Source organism: Alosa pseudoharengus, unplaced genomic scaffold (genome assembly GCF_046254945.1).
Source record: "Alosa pseudoharengus isolate Yale_2024_CS ecotype anadromous, Long Island Sound unplaced genomic scaffold, YU_APseudo_1.1 YU_APseudo_1.1_scf_10, whole genome shotgun sequence".
Lineage (NCBI taxonomy): Eukaryota > Metazoa > Chordata > Actinopteri > Clupeiformes > Clupeidae > Alosa > Alosa pseudoharengus.
The window spans coordinates 7,248,410-7,273,476 of record NW_027468565.1 but is presented as its reverse complement, the minus strand read 5'-3'; the positions used below and the strand labels follow the sequence as shown (position 1 = coordinate 7,273,476).

Sequence of the window (25,067 nt, the reverse complement as noted above, 5' to 3'; positions counted from 1 at the left end):
TAACAACACAGTCAAGATGGCACCGGAAAAAACACCTGTACGTGATGAACAGCAGAAACAGGTAGGCTAAATTTGACTTTAAGTGTTGCTGATTATGGCATCTTTATACTGCACCTGTCTAAATTCCTATTACACAAATGTCGCACTGAATTAAGCAATTAATTGTCAATGCTTTCCGTGAAATTTATGTCGACCTATCAGGGGAATGTCCCAAAATGATGTTGTTATGATTCCCCTTCCTATCAGGTGAATGTGTTTGTCCGTCTCTTTAACCTCCCCGTCGTCAGCTGCACCTGTGAGATGATGGAAAGGACTTACAGTGGCACCAAGCAGGTGCATCCACTGGTCAGCTCCGTGTGTGAAGTTTACGAGCGCGGAGTGAGGACTGCTGGTAACTTGGCCGTGAGGGGTATACGGCCTGCCATTGATAAACTCGAACCGCAACGTAAGTTGTCTATGCTAAAAGGCATACTATGCATGCACTAGGCCTATAACTCACTTGACATTGTAGGCTAATAAACAGTGTGTCACTGAGAACAAAAAAAAAAGATTCTGAGCGCTACAGTGAAAGCTAGGTCTCGCAGAAATAATGGTGTTCGTAAACTTATGTAAATGGGAGTTTTGTCAATATTTAGGCTAGCCTACCTGTGTTTTTCTTTCCAAGCAAAATCTACCTTTGTGAATAATCTATTAATCCGCTTTACATTCGGCCGACATCCAATCCAAATACTGTAGTTCAGGTCTGTTCCGTTGCCTTCTGAAGTCATAAATTATGCACAAACAGACTTGGCCATGTGCCACTATGAACCAAAGGTCAGAGGCTACAGAAAGATGTGCCATAGCTACATATTTACCCACTTCTAATACAACCCCAAATCAGAAAAAGTTGGGACTTTCTGTAAAATGCTAATAAAAACAGAATGTAATAATCTGCAAAACTGTTAAACTAATATTTAGTTGCAAAAAGGACACAGACAACATATCAAATGTTGAAAATGACAAATTTGACTATTTCATGGAAAATATATGTTCATTTTGAATTTGATACCAGCAACATGTTTTAAAAAAAAAGTTGGGACTGGGGTAACAAAATGCTGGAAAAGTTGTGTAATGATAAAAAAAAACTAAAGCAGGAATGTTTCATAACTAATTGGGGTAACTGGCAACATGATTGGGTATGAAAAAAGCATCCCAGAGAGGCAGGGTCTCTTAGAAGTAAAGATGGGGGTATTCATCACTATGTGTAAACCTGTGTGGACAAATGATGAAAGAATGTAATCGTAATGCTTAACTTGCAAACAAGGCATAGAGCTGAAAAACAATATTGGACAGCCATGGTCTTTTGGACCTCAGATGGCACTGCATCAAAACCGGACCTGTTTCTTTAAAGAAAATCATTGTATGGGCTCAGGAAAGTCTCTGATAACCATTGTCTATATGCACAGTTTGATACTCAATTCAGAAATGGTAGTGTAAACTTTATCATGCAACAGCCAAATTGTATTAAGACATGATATAGAAAATACCACTGTCTTTTCTGGGCCTGCGCTTGTTTAAAATTGACTGAGGTAACATGGAAAAAGGTCCTGTGGTTAGACCAATCAAAATGCGCAATTCTTTTTGGAAATCATGGACTCATCTGGGCTAAAGAGGAGAGGGCCTAGTATCCAACCTATCCAACTTGTTTTAGTGCTCAGTTTGAAACCCAACATATTTGACAGTGTGGAGGTGCATAAGTGCCTACAGCATGGGCATCTTGCAGGCAAGGCACAATCAATTCTGAGTGATGTATACAGGTTTTGAGCAACATATACTGCCATACAGTTAATGTCTTTTCCAGGGAAGACCTTGAATATTTCAGGAAAACAATGGCAAAACTGCACATATTTAAACAGTATTTCTCCATAGAGGAAGAGTCCAGGTGCTAAAATGTCCTGTCTGCAGTCCAGACCTGTCAAATTAGGTGCATCATGGAATGAAAAACATGATTAAGAATACCCCATACTGTTGAGCAACTGCAATCCTATATCGGGCAGGAATGGGTCTGGTCTGGTCTCCTCACTTCCTAAACATTTACAGAATGTTGTTAAATGAAGGGGTGAAGCAACACAGTGGTAAACATTCCCTGTCCCATTTGTTTTAAACATGTTGCTGGCTTCAAATTCAAAATGAACATATTTTCCATAAAATAGTCCACATTTTTATTTTCAACATCTGATATGTTGTCTATGTCCTTGTTTGCTGCTAAATATGGGTTTACGAGACTTGTATATCACCACATTCTGTTTTCATTTGCATTTTACACAACATCCCAACGTTTTCTGATTTGGAGTTGAAAAAAGAATGACATTTGTGAACTTAATAATAATATAATAATGATGATAATAAGCTTTATTTTTCTAACACCTTTCATACACAGAATGCAGCTCAAAGTGCTTTATATTTGGAACATTTAACACAATAATAGAGAAGAAAATAATAATAATGATAATAATACAATTTGAGGCGCAAGTTGTTGCGGTACTATAGCTTTACTAACAAATAAGGCCCCATTGATGTGGACTCTAAGCAGTTAGCCGTAGTATGTTCTTAGTATTTGTTGTAGTGATATAAATTTATATAGACGTTTAAGGAACACTACGACCAGAAAACTGGCAGCCTTAACCCTTAACCCCCTACAAGCACACCATATGGCAACAGTGGCAAGGAAAAACGAAAAACTCCCATATTCCTGGAAGACCGCTTGAGCAGAACCCAACTTAATAGGGGGAGTCCATCTGCTTCTTCACATTTGTTAACTTGAAATAATCCAAACAGTCCATTTTAGTGTCTGTTATGCAACATCTAGTTTTGAGAATATTGCCACTCATAGAAATGTTTCAAATAGGTATATTTTACTGTACATCCTGCTTTCTTGTGGAGTGTGGAAACGTGTCCTTCCTGATCTTGTTATTTGTTGAACTTTTCTCTTTCCCTGCTCTCAGGGTACCTGTGATCTTGCACTTGTGAAATCGCTAATGCCTAGCTGAATGCTTTTCCCTCTGTGGTCTCATGCCAACCCATATCAGTTTGAAGTGCTTTCAGACATGGCTAGACTCTGTTCCTTTGTTTTTTCGTTTTCCTCTCGTGGGTGGCAGGTTATCCCTTAGAGGCAAAGGCAGACAGACCTCAGTGTGCCACGTTGTTGTGCAAGTGGCACAAAACTAGGGGAGAGTGGGAGTAAAATAAAACTTTGTTCAGAGGTTCAGATTTGTTCAGTGATTGCATGATTAATTGGGCAATAACTTTAAATATTGGTATTCCCTGTATGTCCTCTTGGGGATTACTCAATATTCTCTGTCTGGAAGAGCGGCAGCAAAGGTCATTTTCATTTTGAGTTAGCTAACGTAACGGAAGCAAACGTAAATGCATGTATGAACTCTATTTAATATAAATATTCTATACAAATTCTGTGTGACATTCTAAATGACACACATTTATAACATAACATAAATACGTCCATTTTACAGTATGGCAAACAACATGTTAGTTGCTGCTGTGTTCTACATAGAAACTGTGTACTTTCTAACTGAGGGAATAGAAAATGCAGAGGCATACCAGTCTGAAACAGTGATCATGACAGTTACCCTGAATGGCACCGACATGTCCTGGGAGTGTGTGGCAAGGGTGTCAGTGTGTGCAGCCAAGTAAGACACTGCCCTGTTCTGACATCCGCAGTCATTGCTGCTAACAGCTTGGTCTGTCGCGGCCTGGACCATCTGGAGGAGAGGATCCCAGCTCTGCAGTACTCCCCTGAGAAGGTAGCCAGCAACACTCACCAACCTTTAAACACCAATAGCCTCCCCTGGGTGTCCTCATCTGACTCGCCATATGTGCTCTCTCTCTCTCTCTCTCTCTCTCTCTCTCTCTCTCTCTCTCTCTCTCTCTCTCTCTCTCTCTTTCTCTGTCTGTCTCTGTCTCTCACCCAGCTCGCCACAGGGATCTCAGAGGTGGTGTCATCCACTGTGCAGACGGCAAAGGATGGCGTCACCACTCCCATCATCACGGCGTCTGACGCAGTTGTCAGCCTGGCGTCTGGAGGCATCCAGCTGACCCGGAGTGTCCTGAGTGATGGGGCACTATATGTGCTGAACAGCAGGCCTGTCCGTCTGGCCGAGGAGGGGGCCGGCGGTGCCCTGGCCATTGCCGAGCAGCTGGTCGACTACATTCTGCCCCCCTCCGCCGACGAGACAGGTGTGGAGAAGAAAGGTGAGGTTACAGTGGATGTGTTTAGACCAACAAAGACCTGGTTATTGGATCCATTTAGAATTCTTTGAACCTTGGTGCTTTCTAGTGAAACAGCGTGCATTTCCACCAGTTCTGAGCTGTACCAAGGATGTGTCACCAGCAGAGCCTGTAGCACGCATAACATGAATGACACACCCACTGTGGTTCACAGGTAAACACAACTATGTTTTGGTGTCAGGTCCGAATCAACTTTTCAGGTTTTGATCTTTGGATAACAGTTCAACATCTAGAGCGAGAACCAGAACAGAGCCAGTTCTCTGGCCAACAGGTGACTGTCTGAAACAAAGTGCACATCTCTGAATCACTCTGTAATTTTGAGCCTGATGAATCCCGGCATTGCTGTACCATCAGGGAAGAAAAATCCGTCAGCCTGGTCATTCAGTAAATTTATTTTACTGTCACATAATGTTGCTGACCTAATACTACATCCAGAGGCTTATACAGTGGGCACTATAGGCATGGTCAGTGCATCACTCCTGATGCCATTCAAAGTGGCTTTTTCATCAGGCAATGTACTGTATGTTTAGACCATCATTTATTCCAAAATCAATGGCTAATAGTGTCTCATGAAGTGTACTGAACACCTCCACTCTGCTGTTCAGCACTAGTGTGCTCAATGGTGATCAATAAGCTGCTACCTTAGCAAAGACACTAACACCTTCTTAATCTAGCACACTTCTCTTTTAAAGGTTAAACTGTGGTTTAGGATTCGACTTTTCATTACTTTTAATGTTGTGGGGTGGGGTAGGTGAGGGACTAAAAGGCTATTATTAAAGAGGGCATGTCAACTGGAGGAAATTGCACTCTTGCTACACCATTTTATATTAGTTGTCATGACCACTAGATGTCCTCATAACCCAGGATTCTGTAGGTAGGTGAAGGGGCTTGTTCGCCTGTTAGATGGACGGATCTCTTTGATTGATTGGTATAGAACATTATGAACTGTACTGATGGTGGATGCTTATGGTATGCGTTTGGTACCAAATGCTAGATTACCAGAGATTAAACTTGATGAGGATGAGGAACAGCAGAATAGTAGAACAGTAGAATAATTATGATTAATTTTTTGTGTCTGCAGAGTAGACATTACAGTTGTTGAAAAGCAAAGAGAAATGACGAAAACAACTTAATCTCTGTTTGTGAGACAAATGGTTGTGATGAGAAGATACTGGCTGAAGTGAACACTAGAATAGCATGAGTGTGAGGTCAAGGAATAAGCTGTGTTCTGGATGTACCCATAAAGGGGTGCTGTAGATACCCATGTGAACAATCCATGTGAGCATTTTTGTTAAAATCATGCACAGATCTTTGGTCAAGATTTTTTTTTTAAAGTGGTGTCTTGAGTAGAAGAGCCAAAGAATAAACAAAAGTTGCTCTGTTTGTCTGTCTGACTGGCCCTATGTGAAAAAATGTAATTATAGAGTACAGCCCTTTTCATATACAGTGATATACCTATACCGCTATAGCTAGCGATTTCTATAAATTATGCATATCAATTTCTATATATGAAGGCATGTATTCAGCTCTCATGCAAGTCAAAAGTGTACCCTTCAGTTAATCTTATTTGGCTAAGGATATGAAGGATTATGTGGATTTCATTTTATTGATCCTCTAGCAAGTTAATTTAAACTAACCATTACACTATAATTTATTTAATGATTTTCACTGCATATTTTCACGCTAATATACAAATGCGCAGGAAATGCAACCCCTTTCTTTAACCCGGGGAACAGGAAGAGCTCTTGGCCTCTGGTGCTGGAGGTTAAATCCCGCTGTGCCCCCCCACCTCACTTCAATGTGAAGCTCCAGGCCCTCACTCCACTCCCCACAGAACAGAACATGCTGTACTAGAGCTGATGATTAGGGCCGGCTGCAGGCCACAGCAGACCGCTAGTGTCTCACGGTCCCTCTATCAAGTGTGCCCACCAGACTGCTGTCTGCACCCCTACCCCCACCCCCACCACTCCCCACACATACAAAACAAGAGTCCCACAGAGTCCCACAGAGGGCCTTATGGTTACGACAACATATGGGCCTCTGGACTGTTTAAAGAGACCCAGATTTCCAGTCTTTTTGAAGGCCATGCCACATGAGCTAGTGTCATGATTTGCGTTTGGGAAGTGTGGTTGGTTGGTGGAGGTTGGAAGTTTGTGGGGGTTGCCTGGTCACTAAGCACACACGCACGCACACATACACACACACACACACACACACACACACACACACACACACACACTCCTCTACATCCTATAGTCAGTGAGGCCCCTTAGAAACAACAGCATATAAAGTTCCCTCTGCCCCAAGGACACTGCGTCTGTCCCCTGTGCCTCTATCTTCTTCTCTCTCCACCTGGTCTATGGAGCTCTTTTTGCGGAGCGTGTCAAATTGTGTCAGTGGAAGTGATGCCAGCGTCACGTGGCCCAGCAGCAGTCCCACGTTAGCCTTGTGGCCCTGTAATGGCGCCTCCACAGCCTTTTATTTCACCGTCCTGCCTGCTTGCCGCCTCCCTTAATGGAACATGCTCCTCAGACAATCCGTTTAGCGAGCTTTTCATCTGCCATCCCTAATTGAATTTCATCAGTGCCACGGCTAACATATCGAGCCGGAGGATGAGCTGTATGGGAGTCTGGCCTCTGTTCAGACTCTGTCTCCCTCCAACCACCACCCACCCCCACTGTCGCCCAACAGGCAGAACATCATTATCTGTCATTGTAATGCAGACATCGTTATCTGTCATTGTAATGCATGTTGCTTTTTACATACATTGCTAGCGACAAGGTGCTAACTCTGGTCCGGAAGTTCGATGTTTTGCATTGGTCTGGTTGAAGGTCAATGAGCTCATGATCCACTCCGAACTGTTTGAGGAGGATACATTACTGGCCAGTCGACTCCAGAGTTACCCCCAATCTCTCGTCAACCGATTGGCTAAAGTCTGTGAATGAGCCTGAGGCTGGCATGTAGGTCAGGCAGAGGATACGGATGTTTCTTGATTCCATTAGTGGTGTCGGGAGACTGCGGGAGAGAAGTGGTGGGCACATTCACGTGTTTGGGCCCTGCTGGAACTGTAAACACAATGGATGCATCTCGGTTGGCATTATCTTCAGCAATAAATACAGACTATTTTTAGATTTGATGGGAATAGGGTGTGAAAGCTCTGTGTTTACTTTAGCAGAAGTTAAAAGCCCCCCAAAACTGCACATTTTATATGCAAAGGGGGGGGGGGGGGGGGTCAAGAGTTAGAGAGCTACCGAGAGATAAGAAAAGAACAGATGGGAGTGAGAACCAAAACAGAAACACAAAGACTGACAAAGTCAACAATGTGTCTTTCTCTTTGTAAACTTTTCACTGAGAGGGTCATTTTTGTTTCAGAAGGGGATGTGTCGAAGGAGCAGCAGTCGAATGATGTCAGCTCCCCTGGCCCCAAGCCCAGCCTGAGTCGACTCAGTGCCCTGGTCAACACTGCGTGCAGTCGTGCCTACAGTCAGACGGCCACGCAGATCCAGCGCACGAGCAGTCAAGGCCAGGACCTGGTGGCACGCATCCCTGGTGTGGTGTCCATGGTAAGCCACCGTCATGAGTCAGTACAGACCTGTGGACTCCCGCTACTTCACTCACTGCCCTGGGTTTAGTTTTGGGCTGCAACTGTGTTTGTAATAGATACTGTAGATAACAGGTAGGCTGGGTGAACCCAGTCTGATCTGACAGCGGTTTCTATTGAGATTGAGCTTGGTCTGGTGAAAGCCAGACTAGATAACAGGGGTATTTTCTACTACTGTATATGTCTGTACTGTATATGTGTTTACTCACAGAAAACAGAATTCTCTTTGACCAAACTGGCCTCATACGATAACACAAACAAAAGACACAAAAGATTTCATAATGGGTGACTAGTGAACACTCAGTGCTTGAGGTTCATGCTTCTGATCCAAAACACTTTTTGTCATGGCCCTCTATCTGTCTGTTCAATTCAATTCAATTGGCAAACATAAACATGCTCTCTTCAGAACCACGGTTATGGTGTTATTACATGATAATTCAAGCACAGAAAAGTCCATGGCAGTGTTGTTATGTTTAGGTCAATACAATTACAAAACAAGAACAAAGTTGACCTGTTTATGTAAACATTGAATTACATTGGGCTAACATCTTGGTTAGTTGGTCACTTACATCAGGTCAGTGTGTGCTTGTTTTTTTTATTTTATTAAGGTTTGTTTTTGTGTTAGTGTGTTAGTGCTTCATCCATTTAAAAGGGAACAGAAGTGAGCTACGTGTGGTTATGAGAACGAAAGTAATTTCAGTTCATGGTCCAATCCGGACCAATGCTGCCAGTAAACAGTCTATTTGTTTTAACTGATAGTTTTGCCAAGACAGATCCATTGTATTATTTTGGCATGGCAACAGGGCTTAGTAGTTATAAGCAGGCATTTTTGTCTAATCTCGTTTCTGACTTAAATAGCCAATTCCAAGGACAGACATCATACCACAGCGTAAAGTTCACAGGTAATTTTTCCCTGTGCTATTTTGCTCGGTTATTTTTAACTCTATAATGTACAAAGTTCTGGAGTAGAGAGCATTATTAAAATAGTTGTAATAGTAGTGCAAAACTATTAATTAACACAGTGTTTAAAAAAAGTACAATGACAAATTCCCCTCTGCTTTTAAAGCTGAATAGCTGCATTTAAACCTGTCAGATGTCATAGTTAGAACGTATTTCCACATCATTCCAAAAGAGGCATTGTTGCACATTATTAAATTGTGTACACCTATATTGGAGTTGTCAATTTATTTTCAATAGAAAAACAGAATTATACAGAAGCAAGCAAAGGAGGAAGCAGTCTAGGATAGCAAGCTCTGTCTCGGGCTCTATTTGTGAGAGCCCCGTATCTTTTATATTTCTCCCACCACTGTAGCACTGACACAGTAGCCTTTCACTTCTCTCCCTTTTTGAGAAGCAAAACCTGAAGGTCATGGATGGTGGGGATCTGGAAGTCCATGATACATTCAGCAGTTTGACGTCAGCTGATCAAGGCCGATGTCTTTGTAAACTGCAAGTGCTTTTGGTGAAAGGGTTCTGGGTCGGCTTTGCCTTTGCTAGAGCCTTCTGCTCCGCACTCTATCCACACTAAATGTGTAACTTTGGAATGGACTAGTTTTCCACAGACAGCTGCACTCCGGGATTGTCCTCCATTCATGGTTGTAGACATGGTAGAGAGACAGGTATTAAAAATACTACCTCAAATATCTTTGGCCAGAAGAAAGAACAGACGTCACACATTCATAGTGAATCTTCTAGCAGGTGTAGAGGCGCAATGTTAAGTAAGTGGAATTTACCTGAATATATATTCCTTGCGTAATATCTGGCTACAAGGCTATTCATTATTTTCCTTTTCTCCAACATCTGTGTCAACCAGGGCATGCGTAGACACAATTTGTTCTCATGTGAAAAGCATCCACTCTTATCATTTGCTCACTGTAAAAGAAGTAGGCCACAGACACGTTGTATAATGCATAACCGAAGCGACATTGTGTTGCTGTGTCGTCGTGCAGGCCAGGTATGCGAAGCAGAACCTGGACGCTGTGAGTTCTACTGTTCTGGGCCTCCCTGGCGTCTTAGCTGGACTTTTTGAAGAACCACAGCAGAGCAGACAGGGTCTGGAGGGGACTGGAGAACCACAGCAGGTTGGAGCACTGACAGAGCATCATTCATACTGTGCATAGAGAATGTGTTCACCGTCTTGGTAAGGTATTGTCTTTGTGTATAGTTTGCCTCCGTTACACATGTATAGCAAAGAGCACGTTCTAGGTTTAGTCCAGCCTGTGCTTTATACTGTATCTATTGAAGAACTTATTTGGTGTATTGTGGCACACACAGAAAACAGATAGTAATTGCTAAAATTAGTATGATCATCTACATCTAGTCACATTTGATGATCTGATCACGTTAGATATGAAATCATTCATTTGCATTCTTTTAAATTATTGTATTCGCCTTAGATCAGATTTGGGGAACTAAATAATTTTGGTCCACTTTGTCCAAAATAGACAAGGCACTCTATCCAAATAGGGGTTTGCATTTGCCAACATAGACAAGGCACTTACGCTTAAATTATGATCACACACTCATCTGCAAAGACCATCAAACTAATTCTGCAGATGGCCATCAGATATTTCCTAACCTACTCTTCTTAGCTGACCTTCCCTTCTCTGGTGGAGCCTATTGAAATCGCCTCTGTTTGGATCTGCAACCCTCAAGTGTGTCTTTCACAGCGTTGTTGAGTTAAAACCACTGGGGCCATATAAAGAGTTAAGCTTTAGTAACACAGTTACTAAAGCTTAAAAGTTTAACTAAGCTCTGTCAGTTAATGCTGCAGTGACAGGTACATATAAATAGCCCAAAAGGTCATAGATTGTGAAGATGAATACAGTGTTATCACCTTGCAGCCTTGTATGAATGATCTAATTTTACTGCATGCCTCCCTTCCTTAAAGACACATTTTATTTATGAAATAAATAAATATTCTCCAAAAATGTTTGTTATTAATACCATCATTTGTAATTCTGTTTTTTGATGATTACAAATTTGGGGAATAAATGTCTTTTTGGAGTGGGAATATGTGGCTAGGTGGATTTGTAGGTGATAATACTGTAATCATCATCACAATCTCTAAACCATTTTTTTATTTTAAACTTTTATTTAGGCCATATGACTTTACTATACACTATTAATTCCATGTTAATGTAATGTTTATTGATGTCATTTTAAGTGATATTATTAGCTTTGGACAGAAGCATCCAAGAACCGTAGACATAAACGTAAACATTTTATGAACAAATAGTAGTTCAGCACATGTGGATCCTTGGCTTACACCCACACTCAGCCTTCCAGGTGTGTTGACCTATGTTGTTTACGCTAAAAGGTATTTTAAAACATTTCAATGTGCTGTATTGTACTTGGATAGTAACTAGTCGTATACTAGTCTGATCCAGCTTAAACCAGTGTTTACCCCTACATCAAACGCCAGCTGAAATCTGTTTGGTCTTTCCCTGTGAAGGATGGACCTGAGGATCTCCCAATCTGACCCCAACTGTTGCTTTTTAGGGGGGCGTTGTCAGAAATCTTTATTAAAGACATTCTTAGCATTCAACACACATTCCCCTTGCCTCCCCCCTCTGAACTGTAATTCAGGGGGGGTGTCGCTTAAAGAGATTTTAAGTACTGTTACATAACATTCCCTGCTGACACTTTCACTTGGCTGGCTAGAAGCCAAGGCTCCTTCGAAGGAGACTGATGAGCTGGCGACCAAGCATACGCCATGAAGTATGCGTGTTTGCGTAGTTTACGTAACAGTGCTGAAGCTCACCACCAGTTGAGGATGGGAACTAGGCACAGCATGCATATGGGCAACTGACATGTGTTACTGTTTACCAGATTCTGGACGGTGTGTGTGTGTGTGTGTGTGTGTGTGTGTGAGTGTGTGTGTGTGTGTGTGTGTGTGTGTGTGTGTATGCTGGGGTTAAAGTGGGCCAGAACGGCACATGGCATATACTGTACACTCTTAAAATTAATGTGTTGTCCCTATCTGGATGTATAGACAGAGATGTGTTAAAAAAACAATGCAAGTTATGTTGTTTTCAACACATATTGTGAAACAAATAAAAAAGGAAACAACACAAACTGTATATGTTATATACAGTATAAGTATAAGTATAAGTATATATACTCTTTTGATCCCGTGAGGGAAATTTGGTCTCTGCATTTATCCCAATCCGTGAATTAGTGAAACACACTCAGCACACAGTGAACACACAGTGAGGTGAAGCACACACTAATCCCGGCGCAGTGAGCTGCCTGCAACAACAGCGGCGCTCGGGGAGCAAAAATGAAATAGCAAGTCTAACCTCTGAATTTCTCTTCAATGTGCACCAAATTGATATCCTGACTCCTGTCTACGTTCTTCTGCTCATTTACATTTCCCTACAGTACTCCGTCTGGAATAGCTCTCGTTCACTTTGTTTACTTCGCCAACTTATCTCCGAACCAACCAGCGAACAGAGGGCGTTCCTGAGAGCGATTACGTTTAAGTTGCAAACCTATCGTTATCGTTGTGTCCCCCATGGTTAACATACATGTACGTCATTACCAAACGTTAGTGATTGAACTCCAATGATTTCAAACTTCAGACAAGCGTCCACCAACCAGGAAATAAACGTTTGCCAATGGATCTAGGCCAGACTCTCTGCAAAGTCAGAGAGTCTGGTATCCAGGCTACCAAATTAATGCATTTAAAGATTAAAATATACAAAGTTGTCTTACGGGGGAGCAAAGGGGGGCTTGTGCCCTAGTGCAGTTCTAGGTCTAGTGACACCCCTGGTTAGCCTAGAAATCTAGACGCGCCCCTGCTGCCAGGGCTAGTCTCTCCGTTGGCTTGTGAGCTCCAGAAATCGAAACTCAATCAGGCCAATGAAATCGTGTATAGAGTCGTTAGGTGGGCTTAACATAATGATTAATGGCAGAGTTGCAACGGTTTGGCTTGAATTCCCTGCTACTTGAAAACAAATAAGATGGATGTTGCTGTTGGCGAACAGTGTGACACGAGTTAAGCTTTTATTAAGTTGGCAAACGTTTGAACTAGCCAACTAGCTCCGCTGGTGGGAAACACATGGGACTCATAGCGCTGCCGCTGTCCTATTGCGTGCAGAGGGAATTTGAAAGACAACTGATTATCCCGCCCCTCGGACTGAGCACTGCGAACGGTGAGTGCCCAGACCCTACATTTTAATGTGGGTCTGGCTCGTCAGGCTAACCCCTTGTACAAATCAACATGGGACCTATTTTGACTGGATGTGAGAACAGCCACAGAGGTGACAAAGATACTAATTCTTGTCTCAAAAAGTATTGCTACACCACAATACTCAATACTGTATGTTGTCCCCCTGTGAGTCATTTTTCCCTGTTGCACCGACACTGGGTTTGAGGGTTCCCCAACCTTCCAAATCTCACTTTAACCTGTGTGTGTGTGTGTGTGTGTGTGTGTGTGTGTGTGTGTGTGTGTGTGTGTGTAAGAGAGAGAGAAAGAGAGAGAGAGAGAGACTGAGGTCTTTCCCTGTGTTGTGTTTCAGAGTGGCAGCCGGGTGAAGGAACTGTTGAGTGGCGCGGGACAGCAGCTTCAGAGCGCCTATGTGTCAGTCATCTCGGGGGTGAAGCAAGCCCCCAAGACCTCCGTGGGCCTGGCGAAGGACGGTGCCGACTTGGTCCTAGGGTCTTTGAGTTCAGCCAAGGAGCTTCTCCTCACCAACATCTCTTATTATGGCCGGGTGAGTCAGTCCCCCCCCCCCCCCCGTGATTTGATTTGTCTGCTCACGTGCATTGATCCATCTGGCATCTCAAGCACGTGCATGTCTCACGTGCTCATGTTTTTCCGCACCCTTAGATTCATCCATCCGTCTCCCCAACCCCACTTGCCCCCAATACCCCTCTCCCGCCCCAGCACACACACACCCTCCTAGCCCCCCTCCCCAATCCAATCACCCATTATCTTCACCAGTAATGTGCTCTTCCAGCGAATGACATGGCGGATATTTTGTTTTGTTTCAGATGAACAGTAGAGTCATTACTTAATGAAGATGCATTGCTGGCCCCACAGACAGCGCACATGGTCTCTGTACTTTAGATTGATAAGCTCTGCCATGAACTCCACATGCATATTTTTTCTGATCTTTACCAAAACATTGGGTGGAAATGACTTTTTGACTAGATGTATCTCTCTTACTCTCTTGGAGAATTTGAACAAAGTAACCCTAGAACTTCAAGTAAACATGTCTTAAGCAAATAAATGTCTCTACTCAGAGGTAATATGGGTTGGAATGGATGTTATTAATACAAATCCATGGCACCCACAAGCACACAGAAAGGAACAGTATGTCTGGAGTCTTCTCATATAGAATATACAATATCTGCTCTGCAAAATGAACAGGAGGATCGCTCAAGGCCTTGCAGAGAGTTTACTGAGTAGGGACCATTTGTACCACCATGTATTTAAAAAAGTATTACTTTAAGCATCCTGTAGGCTACTGAGGTTCATTCAACCATCAGTAGAGGATTCTGTATAGGAGCAGTTGTTCTATTTCTCATCCAAAGCCAAATACCTCTGTTTATTGCAATTCAAGCTGTAAGATTTGTCTCTGTATGTACAGTATACCTTAAGTTTGACGAAAATACAAAACAAAATCCCTCCTCTATCATCCAACAATTTCATTGCTCTATAGCTCAGTGATATGCTCAGTGAGAGGATTACTGTATGCTTTTGTGCTTAACTGAAATCTTGCCTTCGTTACCAGCAATTACTGTAGGAGTCCAGGCTGTTCTTGACTGATCCGCCCAGTAATGATTATGGCGAATATTACTCAGAATGAAGCAGCCAAAAAATGTCTCCCACCATCATCACGTCCCTCTTCATAGTCCTTAGCAGTCAGCACTCAGTCGGGAATGTAAACAGAACAAAATGTCCTGAAAATATTTCCACTGGCCTGTCACTCCATTCTCAGACTTGGGCATTAATCCTGCCCGCCAGCCTGCAACTGCCCATGCTGTGGAGCTATGGGCCACTCAGACACAGTCGTAGTTACAGTAGTAGGTGTGTGTGTGTGTGTGTGTGTGTGTGTGTGTGTGTGTGTGTGTGTGTGTGTGTGTGTGTGTGTGTGTGTGTGTGTGTGTGTGTGATTATCCCCATTTACTTTCCACATCTTTCATGTTTAGATACCTCTACTGAACCACAAGTTTGGTGTGAGCACACAAGACGAAATATTTCAAGATGGAACATATTTTTGATCCACAGTACAGGAGTTTGCATCACTAAGACATTTTTTTTTATTTGACTCATTTAAGTAATAACTTGTCCATTCAAACTGTGTGTTATTCCTTAGCCTCATGGCTACAAATATATCCAGTGCTCAGTAATCTCTGGCCACATGTGTGGCCTAGAAACATGACAGACAAGTCTCGTTCGGGAAGTGGTCTGCTGACCTGATGTACAATAACCAATGACATCACAGTTTTGCAAAAACGTGGAAGGGAAATCAGTGTATGTTTGTCTGAAGTGAAGCAGCACAGAAGCTGCAGTCTGAGCCCACAGGAAGGGAAAGGGACATGCTTCAGCAGAACACTCGTTAAGCCTCCTTCAGCAGGTGTTGTAGGGATGCTGAGAGAATTTCTCTCTCAAGTTGATGTAAGTGAGACCTTCTTTACCCTTCTCTCTGCCTCCCTCTCTCTCTTTCTCTCTCTCTCTCTATCTCTCTCTTACTCTCCATCTCTCTCTGTTTGCTTTGCCTCAGAGCTGAATGAATCATACAGTTCTCTTTGTGTAAACAGCAGCTGGGATAGGTTTCATCAGTAACACCTACTTGTCTGACAGACAAGTAAAATAATAACCAGTGGTATGAGAAGGCTATGGATGGCTTTAGGCACGTTCAGTTGAGTACTCCAGCTAAGTCCACAGCTGGGGAAGAGAGAGGGGGAGGGAGAGAGAGAAAGGGAGAGAGAGAGGGGGGGGGAGGGAGAGAGAGAAAGGGAGAGAGAAAGAGAGAGATAGAAGAGAGAGAGAAAGAGGGAGAGAGAGAGAGAGAGAGAGAGAGATTAGAATGCAGGTAGTAGGAGCAGCCAGACCAAAGGCACGTGCACAGCCATGTTTTCGGATCCTGTGAAAGGTGTTGTTTTTTCAAGGACACGCCCAAATTTGGCTTTAATCAGAGACAGACGAAATCCTTTACATCTGTGTGCCAGTGAGAAAACGTATTGCTCTTCTGTCAAAATGGAAACAGTAAATGTGAGCACATAATACCTTGATATGTACTCGGCACACAGGCATTCATTTCCCCATCATGTGAGTTTCAGAAGGAACTGTCATTTGATTGTGAAGTGCACAAAACTCCTCTGTGAAGTAAATTACTGAAAATGATACACATTCTTCCAGTACACTGTTAGCATTGTGTTTAAAATAAGCCTTTTCATTGCTGTGATTTTTATATTATTGTAGAACTTTGTTAGTGCTGTAAATCACAATTGTATTATAGGAAATTGGTCTTAAATGAAACCTAATTTTACTGTAGAACTGCCGATTTGTATGATATTGTGTATTTTACAATTGGTTTGTGGAACAATAGGACATATTACTATGAAAAGCCTTATCTTGGGGTCCAGGCCTCTGAACATTTTATATCCGTATCGGTGCAATTGTCTGCTCATGCTCCTTTGGGGAGGGTTTTTGGGGTTTTTTGTTGGTGTGAGTACAATGGCAATGCAATAGAAAGGAACTACACCATATTACTGGCAAAGACTAAAGTATTACTATTAGTGCCATTTTAATCCATCCCAAAAGAGGGAAGGAGGAAGGGGGAGGTTTGTGGGTACAAATTCGCTCAAAGTCAAGTTGTGAGTGCACAGGAAGTGGAGTGTGTGTGGAAGCCAGCTGTGCAGGGGGGACCTTCAACACAGCTGAGAATCCCAGGTGCTCCAGAGGGATTCTGGATGACTAGCATATTTTAACAGTGAACAATTCTTCTATGGTAATTTGTATAAAAAGACTTCATTTTAGCACCTTTGGTTTTACAGTTTGTACATTCCAGACCCCCTGTTAACCATGATAAATACTTAATTCTATGAGGTACAAAGTAGTGGTAATAAAACAGGGGTGACAGGGTTTTAGTGATAGACTGGAGGGGCTCATTCTGTACATTCTCCGCAGTATGATATAATGCAAACTGTTGGTTTCCACTGCATCCATTGTAAACCACAATGTCCTGGAAATAACACCATTTCAGACTCGTTATCTTTACAGAATCATTTTACTTTTTTGTCTTCAGAGTAGCCCTAGAAAAAAATGTGTTGCCATGTGTCATATTTGTCTCCTGTCCATACAGTCTAAATTTAAAGTAGGGAGCTGGTAAAGGAATTCACAACAACAATTTCTGAAATGCACCTTAATCTAGACATTTTAACATGTTTTGAGTGATTGCTTAGCAACTTGTCACAGGAAGTGGGGGTTGTTTTGACCACAGGGGCCCAAACAAAAACATCCTAGGAACATTGTTGTGTATTTGTTGGCAGTGCAGAATGCTCATTTTTTTATCCACTAGTATTCACTGAGTGGCTAATGCAATTGTACCATTCTCTCCAGCAATGTTAGAGAAAGGACGGAGTGTTCTCGTCTCCGGGGAGTAATTTTGTACTTAGCTGAAAAACAGGACATATATTTATTGAATCTATTAGCCACTGTGAAGATCTTCAAAGTGGTATAATAAGAATGGGAATGGAGCACAATGGATGGCTTCTGTAAGGTAGCATCTGAATGTGCAATGGATGGCTTCTGTAGAGGAAACCATAGGTAACAGTTAAAGGTACAGTCAGCGATTGCGCTTATACGGTTATGTTTGTATTTGAATTTCTTAGCAGACACTTTTGTCCAAAACAACATTATATTTTAACCAAGGTCTAAACAAAACATACCAGAGAAGTAGCTCACCACTCCCTTCAGTATTCCCAGAGAAACTCAACACAGGGTTTTGATTTTGTTTAGGGGACCGCCCCCACTTTTCCAGTTTTCAGAGCCTGGGCTGCCTACAGAGACCAGGTTTTTTACAGTGCACTCATGATATGGGCAGCTAGTGGATCATGAGGAGATGTTCGATGAAGGTGACAAAAAAAAATGTATGGGCTTGAAATCCCATACAGTATGATCACTGACTGCATGTTTAATACCACAACAATAAATGCTTTTACCAGAGGATGGGAGTGCAGAAGTTTAAGTACTGTACCTGTTGAAGTGTAGTTGAGATAGTGGTAGAAGTTGAAGCAGGGAAGAAGGGACATGCAGTTGAGTTGTAAGGAGTGTTTGGAGAGGAGGTACTCTCAGAAGAGTTGGGTCTTTAAGAGCCTCTTGAAGATAGAGAGGGACGCCCCTACTCTTGTAGCACTTGGTAAGTCGATCCACCATCGGGGAAACTACAAATGAAAGTAGTCAGGATTACTGTGTGTGTAGGGGCGGCTGTACCAGATGACGTTCCTTGGAGGAAAGTAGCGACCAAGGGGTTACATAAGCCATTATGAGAGCATTTAAATAAGTGGGAGCAGAGCCAGTCATCACTTTGTAAGCCAGCATTTGTGATTTTAATATGATGCGGGTGGCTAAGGTTAGCCAGTGGCACTCAATGAACAGCCAGGTAACGTTTGGCCTTCTCGGTTGATCAAAGCTAGAAGGCCTCTTAGGAGGCATCGCAGTAGTCGAGGCGAGGGATATCCATGGTTTGTTCCAAGACCTTGGTGGCGTGTTAGCCTGATTTTTGTTATTGAATAGTGTGAAGAGGCATGGCCGTGCAACAGAGGCAACATGGTCAGAGAAGGTTAGGTGGTCATCAGTCATGACCAAAGATTCTAGAGCGCTACGCTCCGCTCTAGAATCTTTGGTCATGACACGCAAGTCTCTTGCAGCCTTGGTAGGAGCAGGAGAAAAGGAGTCAATTTTATGTTGATAAAATTGTACAGCAGTTCGCTCTTAGAGAGACAGTATATGCTGTATGGATATGGTTAGTTATAGTCATTTTTTTAAGAGATGGGAGATGATCTTTTTCTAAGGAGTGTAATAAGCAGAGTTGCCAGAGCTAAAAGGTGAGTGAGGCAAGATGAAGAACTCTGGGCCCTATTTTTGCGGTCTAAAAAAGATGGTCACTGGTGAAAAGCATTTAAATTTAGTGGGATGTCCAGTCCACATTGGGAGTGTTTTCGTTATCAAACGTTGGGCAGATGGTGCGACAGGGCGTTCCTATGTTTCAGTCATGGGTGTGTTTTGGGCGTAACATCCTTTAAGCCAATGACAGTGACATCTGTCATTCCCTTTAATAGCAAGCAGCGCAACTCCAAACAGCGCATCAGTATTTTGATGGTCAGCGGCACATTTGAAAGAATCTGCATGCACGCGACACTGTATGGAACAGGTAGTCCACTAAACCATGCTTTATACTAAAACCTAGCAGAGTATATAGCTTACACGCATCTGCACTCGTCTATTATTTGAACTCATTGGCAAAGTAAACTAACTTCACCTTAGTCAACGACAAAACAGTTACAGTATATGCAGTTACTTTTTTACTATTGTCTGACAATAGGTTACCATCGAAAACATAGCCTGAAAAAAGCAACACTTACTCCAATAATGTTCGAATGACTGAATAAAAAACCTAAGGACATTTATCCTGCAGAAGAGTTGATGCTTAGCCTACATCTCTTGACAGTATGTCTTCAGCTGTGCCCCATATGTGCCTCTCGCCTAATCACTTTTAACTGTCATTACCAATTTGCAAATGATGTGAATAACTACTCATTGTGAGATATTTTGTAATCTTTATTATAATTATGTTTCCCATTGTAATCGTGTAATTTGTCATTTTTGCATGGATGTGCCCTGGTGCGCGTTCCTGTGGATGACAGAAGCAGGGTATAGTTGTGCACCCGCCCATATCACTGTTGATAATGCGCTCTTAAAATAACATATAAACAACTCGCCATGGATTTCTGACCAGGTTTCTCTTGATCAGTGGCGTAATGCGTTTTAGGTAGTGTACGATAGCAATTTTTAGATAATGCGCTAGACCCTTCCTTAGGTTGTTAATTGCCACACCCCTTGGCTTTGTTCAATAAAAGAGACGCGCATAGCGCAAAACTCGAGTGTATAAATAGGAATATGTGTTGCGTCGTGATGATTATATGGGGGTATATAATGATTATACGCTTTCTGCCAGGTTTGCGTCACGATAATAGGGCCCTCTGTGGCTAAGGCTATGATGTGCTAATGAAATGTGAGCGCACAGACTAGCAGATGATCAGATTATACTATGTGATATAGTATTGTAATATTGTTTCATGTCATTGTAGGAAGTTGAGAATTGAATGCATTTGGATTTGGTACGGGAAGCCAGTGAAAGTCAGGGAGGATAGAGGAGATTCTAAGTAGATGAGCAGGACTGTGTGAATGTAGGCAGTATGGAAGATGAACCCGATGTGGGGGTCTATAGATAGTGACAGGAGGTACATAGAATGACTCCAAGACTGACCACAAAAACCTATTTGTCAATGGCAACACACATACTCCATATGAATCATGTTTGGCTGACCAATGCACCAATACATTCAGCTTTATATACTTTTCATAAACCCATGCGTAATTCAGTTTCTTGTGCAGTAATGCAGTTATTGCCACTGTGCTGAATTCAGTGTGCACAAGGTGGACTAATTGCTGGCATTAGCATTGATCAGTGGGGACAGGAGAATTTGTATCAATCAGACAAGCAAAAACAGAAAAAAGCACATATTGATTGCTCTTGTATCCACTCTTTGATCTGACATGCTCCAACTATAAATGCATAGTTGCCCTTGTGATGGAATGTTCTCCGGGTGCACAAGGCCGGCAGAAGTAAAAAGGACGACTGAAGACTGAACTGCAGTGGCTTTCTCTTTTGCCTCTTTTTGAAACTGATACTACAGTACCACTGATGTTATGATTTGGTTCCAGCTTCAAACTCCAGATGCAGATGTAACATTATGAACATATGTTGTTGTCATACAGTATGTCATATCTTTTTCTTTATAGAACCTGTTTTATTAGAAATGACCATTTGACCTTAATGTGGATATCTTACTGGCTGTTATTTGGCTTCCTCTACAAATGTGAGACAAACAAATTCAGATATTGCCTAATGGACTGTGTTCAAATAGCTGGATATAAATGTTCCAAACATGGTTGATCTTTTCTTATTTTCTTAAAGCAACACCAAAGAGTTTTTTGTACCTTAAAATAATGTTTCCAAAATCGTTTCAGTAGTTCATCAACTTTTAACAGGGTGAACGGCACTTCTGCATTCGCTTCGCAGCCCTCTATCGGCTATAACCGCACTATGTAAGTTTGCCAGATTGGGTAGAGGATCTATAGTTTGATGGAATGAGACATAAGAAACTACAAATTTGACTTGCGTTTGATGTCGCAATACATTGTACTTTCATAAATCATGCAACATATTCTACCTTTACTGTGGACATTGTTATTTGCAAAGCCGGTGCTGTATAAACAAATAGCGTGCGTGCGACAGAGGGAAAGTTCTTTGGTGTTGCTTTAATGAAGTATGTCAGCATTAGCTGTAGTGACGAAATCAGAATGCATCCTCTGCGTCGTCATCATCTGAAAGAAATGAATGAATCAGGGCCTCATCTAATAGATCACACACGGCTCATTTCCATGAAAAAAAAATGAATAAAACAGCAGGAAAGGTCTCTTAGGAGCCGATCCACCAAGGAGCAAACCCGCTGGCTTTCTTCTGGGAAAACACCGTCTGATATTCTAATCAGACGCCCACGTCTTGCTGCACGTGGTTCTCACATTGAGTGCCTGCGTTGCCCTCGATGGCAGAGCCGACCAGCAGACACTTACATCAGAGAGCAGCGCTGCGGTGAATAAGGTGACGCCTCTCAGATGCCCCACATCCTCTCAAATCAGTGAATAAATTCATCATGCTCTTTGTCCGATGCCATTCATTACCATCACTTTTATGAGGAGCTCCTGCTGCTTTGGTAAATGCAAGGAGTGTTGCGCATTCGTGTTCTGGACTTGCAAATACATGCATGTAACAGCTTGTGGTATCAGTGGGTGCAGCCAGAGGGTCTGGACCCTGGGCACGTTTTTTTTGGCTGATCTCATCATCAGATGGATGGGTGTCCTGCCGGGTTGTTTAGTCTTTCCAGCGTCTTTGTTTTCTGAATATAGAGTGTATCTCACCTCTGCAAAGCTGACTGGGGCTTGTTTGTTGGTCTAAGGCCTGCATGCTGTGGTGCTCTCCAGCTCAGAGGGTTCCAGCTTGCTAGTCATGCGTACCGGTAGATCACAGATATCCACAAAACTGCAAGTCAATTGCCTAGTGTCAAATGAGAGGTTCATGGTCTTTTACACGTGACTTAAGATACACTATTTATTGTTGTTGTCTGAAGATAAGAACATGCTGACCCCCCAGAGAAGCTTGTACTGTGTGTGTCTTACAAATCCATTTGACATCCAGCTTTACCAACAATTTAAATTATTTCTATGGTAGATTTCTTTAATTATTTACATTGGACCTTAAAAATGGTCACCTCATGTATTGAGTCACAAATTAGCATGCAAATGTACATTAATTATGCATCAGAAAGATTATACAGTAACTTCCTGTGTATTAGCCGCATTGTGTATAAACTGCAGGATAGTGTTTTATGCAAGGTAAAAAAGCAAAACCATATTAATTCCATATTAACTGTTCCCGTGTATTAACGTCATACTGTAGCTGAAAATTGTTTGCAAAATCAATGTATAAACCCCGGCTAATAGTAGGGATATTAGGCCTACGGTATTGGCTTAGAGACTACTGTCCTGCCGAGAGATGGTTTGAAGAAATAGATCAGGAAATTTGTCAGATGCTTTCACCACCACCAGGCACATCTGAACTGTCCTTCTACTACGTTGTTATGAATGTGTCTGATTTTGGATGCTCAGAAGAGTCTGGCTCCAAAGGGGCTGGCACCAGCATTACCTATCTGCTTCACTGCTCATGGTTTCTTTACATTCTTTTGTCGGCCATGTTGAGAGAGGGCCCCTGGAAGGTGTGAGGGAAGAGTCCAAGAGGCTCACCTTTGACCCCTTAGGGAGGGTCATCTCAAGTTCACTCAAAATCATGGATGCCTATTGCTGTCGTCGTCCCCCCCGTCCCCCCCACACACCCCTCCACATACAGTACACACACACACACACACACACACACACACACACGTGAAAAAATACACGAGTAACCTCAAAATTACTATATGGAAACAAAGGTTTATGGTGTTCTAGTGTAAGAATTTCACTTGGATTACAGCTGTGGTTCTCTAGCCAATAACAAAACATCTGGTGGGAATGTTAATGGCTAGTTCCAAAACCATAATGAAGCAAGCTCAAGCTTTAATACTGGATGCTTATTCGATTTCTTAAATATGTTTTCTGTCGACTGATTTCCTTTTCATTATAATAACACTGCAAGTTTATTCATTATAATAACACTTGCATTCTAATGGCAATAAAACTCACCAGAGTAGGATGACATTGACAGGTAATTTTGTTAAATTTTCAGGTTAATGTCATTCTTATCTGCTTGTCCATATCTCCCCAAGTTTTCCACCCGAGAGGACAAAGAGGCTTCCCCCACTGATACAAAGGAAGAGCAAGGTGGCAGAAACACACCCTGTGATCCCTTTCAGCCAGGCCAGAATGGAGCAGATACTCAGGGCTCATCCGAGCCCATGGAGCCCCAGGTGTCAGAAGAGGCAAGGCTGCTTCAGAAGAAGGTTCTGCAGGACATCCCTACCCAGCAGAGAGTGGTCCTCAGTGGGTCGCACAGGTCTCTCGCTCACTCAGGCTCCAAAGAGAGGAGCCAGGGGCAGACACACCTGACCATGACAACACGCTCCACCCATGTTATCAGGGAGTGATGCAGTGTGCGTCAACTTCTTTAAGCTCAATGTAGTTACTGTCTGGCAAATACAGACACAGCAATATCTGCAATTTTGGCAAAAGTAAGCTTTTATGACATGCAACAGCCAAACTTATACTTTTAAGTGTTCAATTGTTCCGAAGCATGTCCCAACTAATCCATGCATGTGCACCAACTTGGCTAAGACAGAAGATCGAATAACAGAGATACTGCAATGATCGCATTGGGTAGATCATATGTTTGGAATCTATTTGAATATCTAGACATTAGAGTATCGATTTATTTTACTCAGAATCTGGGCCAATAACAGAGGCACAATTTTCCCCTTGAGCAAATAATAAAATTTGGTGCAAAACAAATATTATTCATATCATTAACATGTAATATTATTTTTATTATATCTATAAACCTAATATTACAAATCAACATAGAATAGTGTTTTTTTCTGAAATGTTCGCTTGGATCTGGTTAATTCTCAGCTGATGAGGTCTTGAAATATGTGATGTGCCGATTTGGAACTGCTGTGATAAGTTGTCACTTAAAGCAGCCCTAAACTCGACTATTCCTCCCTACCAGGAGGTGTTTAAAGTCTTAAGTTTGCTCCACTTATATTTTCCTTAACTCTCTATTCCATGAAGGCTCACTTGCTGTGTCATTTCTAATATTGTCTTACAGCCTTTGCACTAAGTTCACTGTTTGAATGTAAGCTTCAGCCTGGCCGCAAGGTTTCAAATAATCAAAAATAAAAAATTGGCTTGCTCTTTATTTACAGTACCTACCTTTGTGCAGTTTTCACAACTGTCCTGTAGAAAAACTGGTATGAAGGTGTATAATGATGACTAAAGACTGAAGCAATAATTCCTAAGGCTCCATAAAATCTATAACGGCTTTGTGTTGTGGCTTCTCAAGGCTGAATGGTGCAAGTTGTAAAGGAAAGTTGGTATCTGTTCTGTTTTGAGGTTGACTTTATGGGAGGAATTTGGATGTGCCACCAAGCATATTTATATATGAAAATCAATGTGTTTTTCTTCCTTGAGACTCTTGCAATGACGTAGATTCAGTGATTCAGAAGGATCTGCATATTGTACTTTATGGACAAGACTTCTGCAAATGTCTAGGTTATGTGTCAATACACTATGCAGATGTTGATATTGTATGAGACTTACTTGTTTAATGTGCTTCCTCTGTATTTGCTACAGTGTTAATCCTTAGGACTCCTTTTCCCAATAAACAAATTTGCATGA

At 42.1% G+C, this 25,067-nt stretch overlaps 1 protein-coding gene across 2 annotated transcripts; it reads left to right on the top strand.

Annotated features, from left to right (window-relative positions):
- On the top strand, window positions 1–25,067 carry plin1 (perilipin 1). Of its 2 annotated transcripts, XM_076299903.1 has the most exons (8): window positions 1–61; window positions 247–445; window positions 3,718–3,800; window positions 3,969–4,248; window positions 7,657–7,847; window positions 9,835–9,966; window positions 13,408–13,602; window positions 23,504–25,067. In XM_076299903.1, exons 1-8 carry the CDS (start codon window positions 17–19, stop codon window positions 23,819–23,821), a joined length of 1,443 nt encoding a protein of 480 aa, XP_076156018.1. In that variant the 5' UTR covers window positions 1–16; the 3' UTR covers window positions 23,822–25,067. The 2 variants fall into 2 exon arrangements, with proteins under 2 accessions (XP_076156018.1, XP_076156026.1); XM_076299911.1 differs by lacking the exon at window positions 9,835–9,966.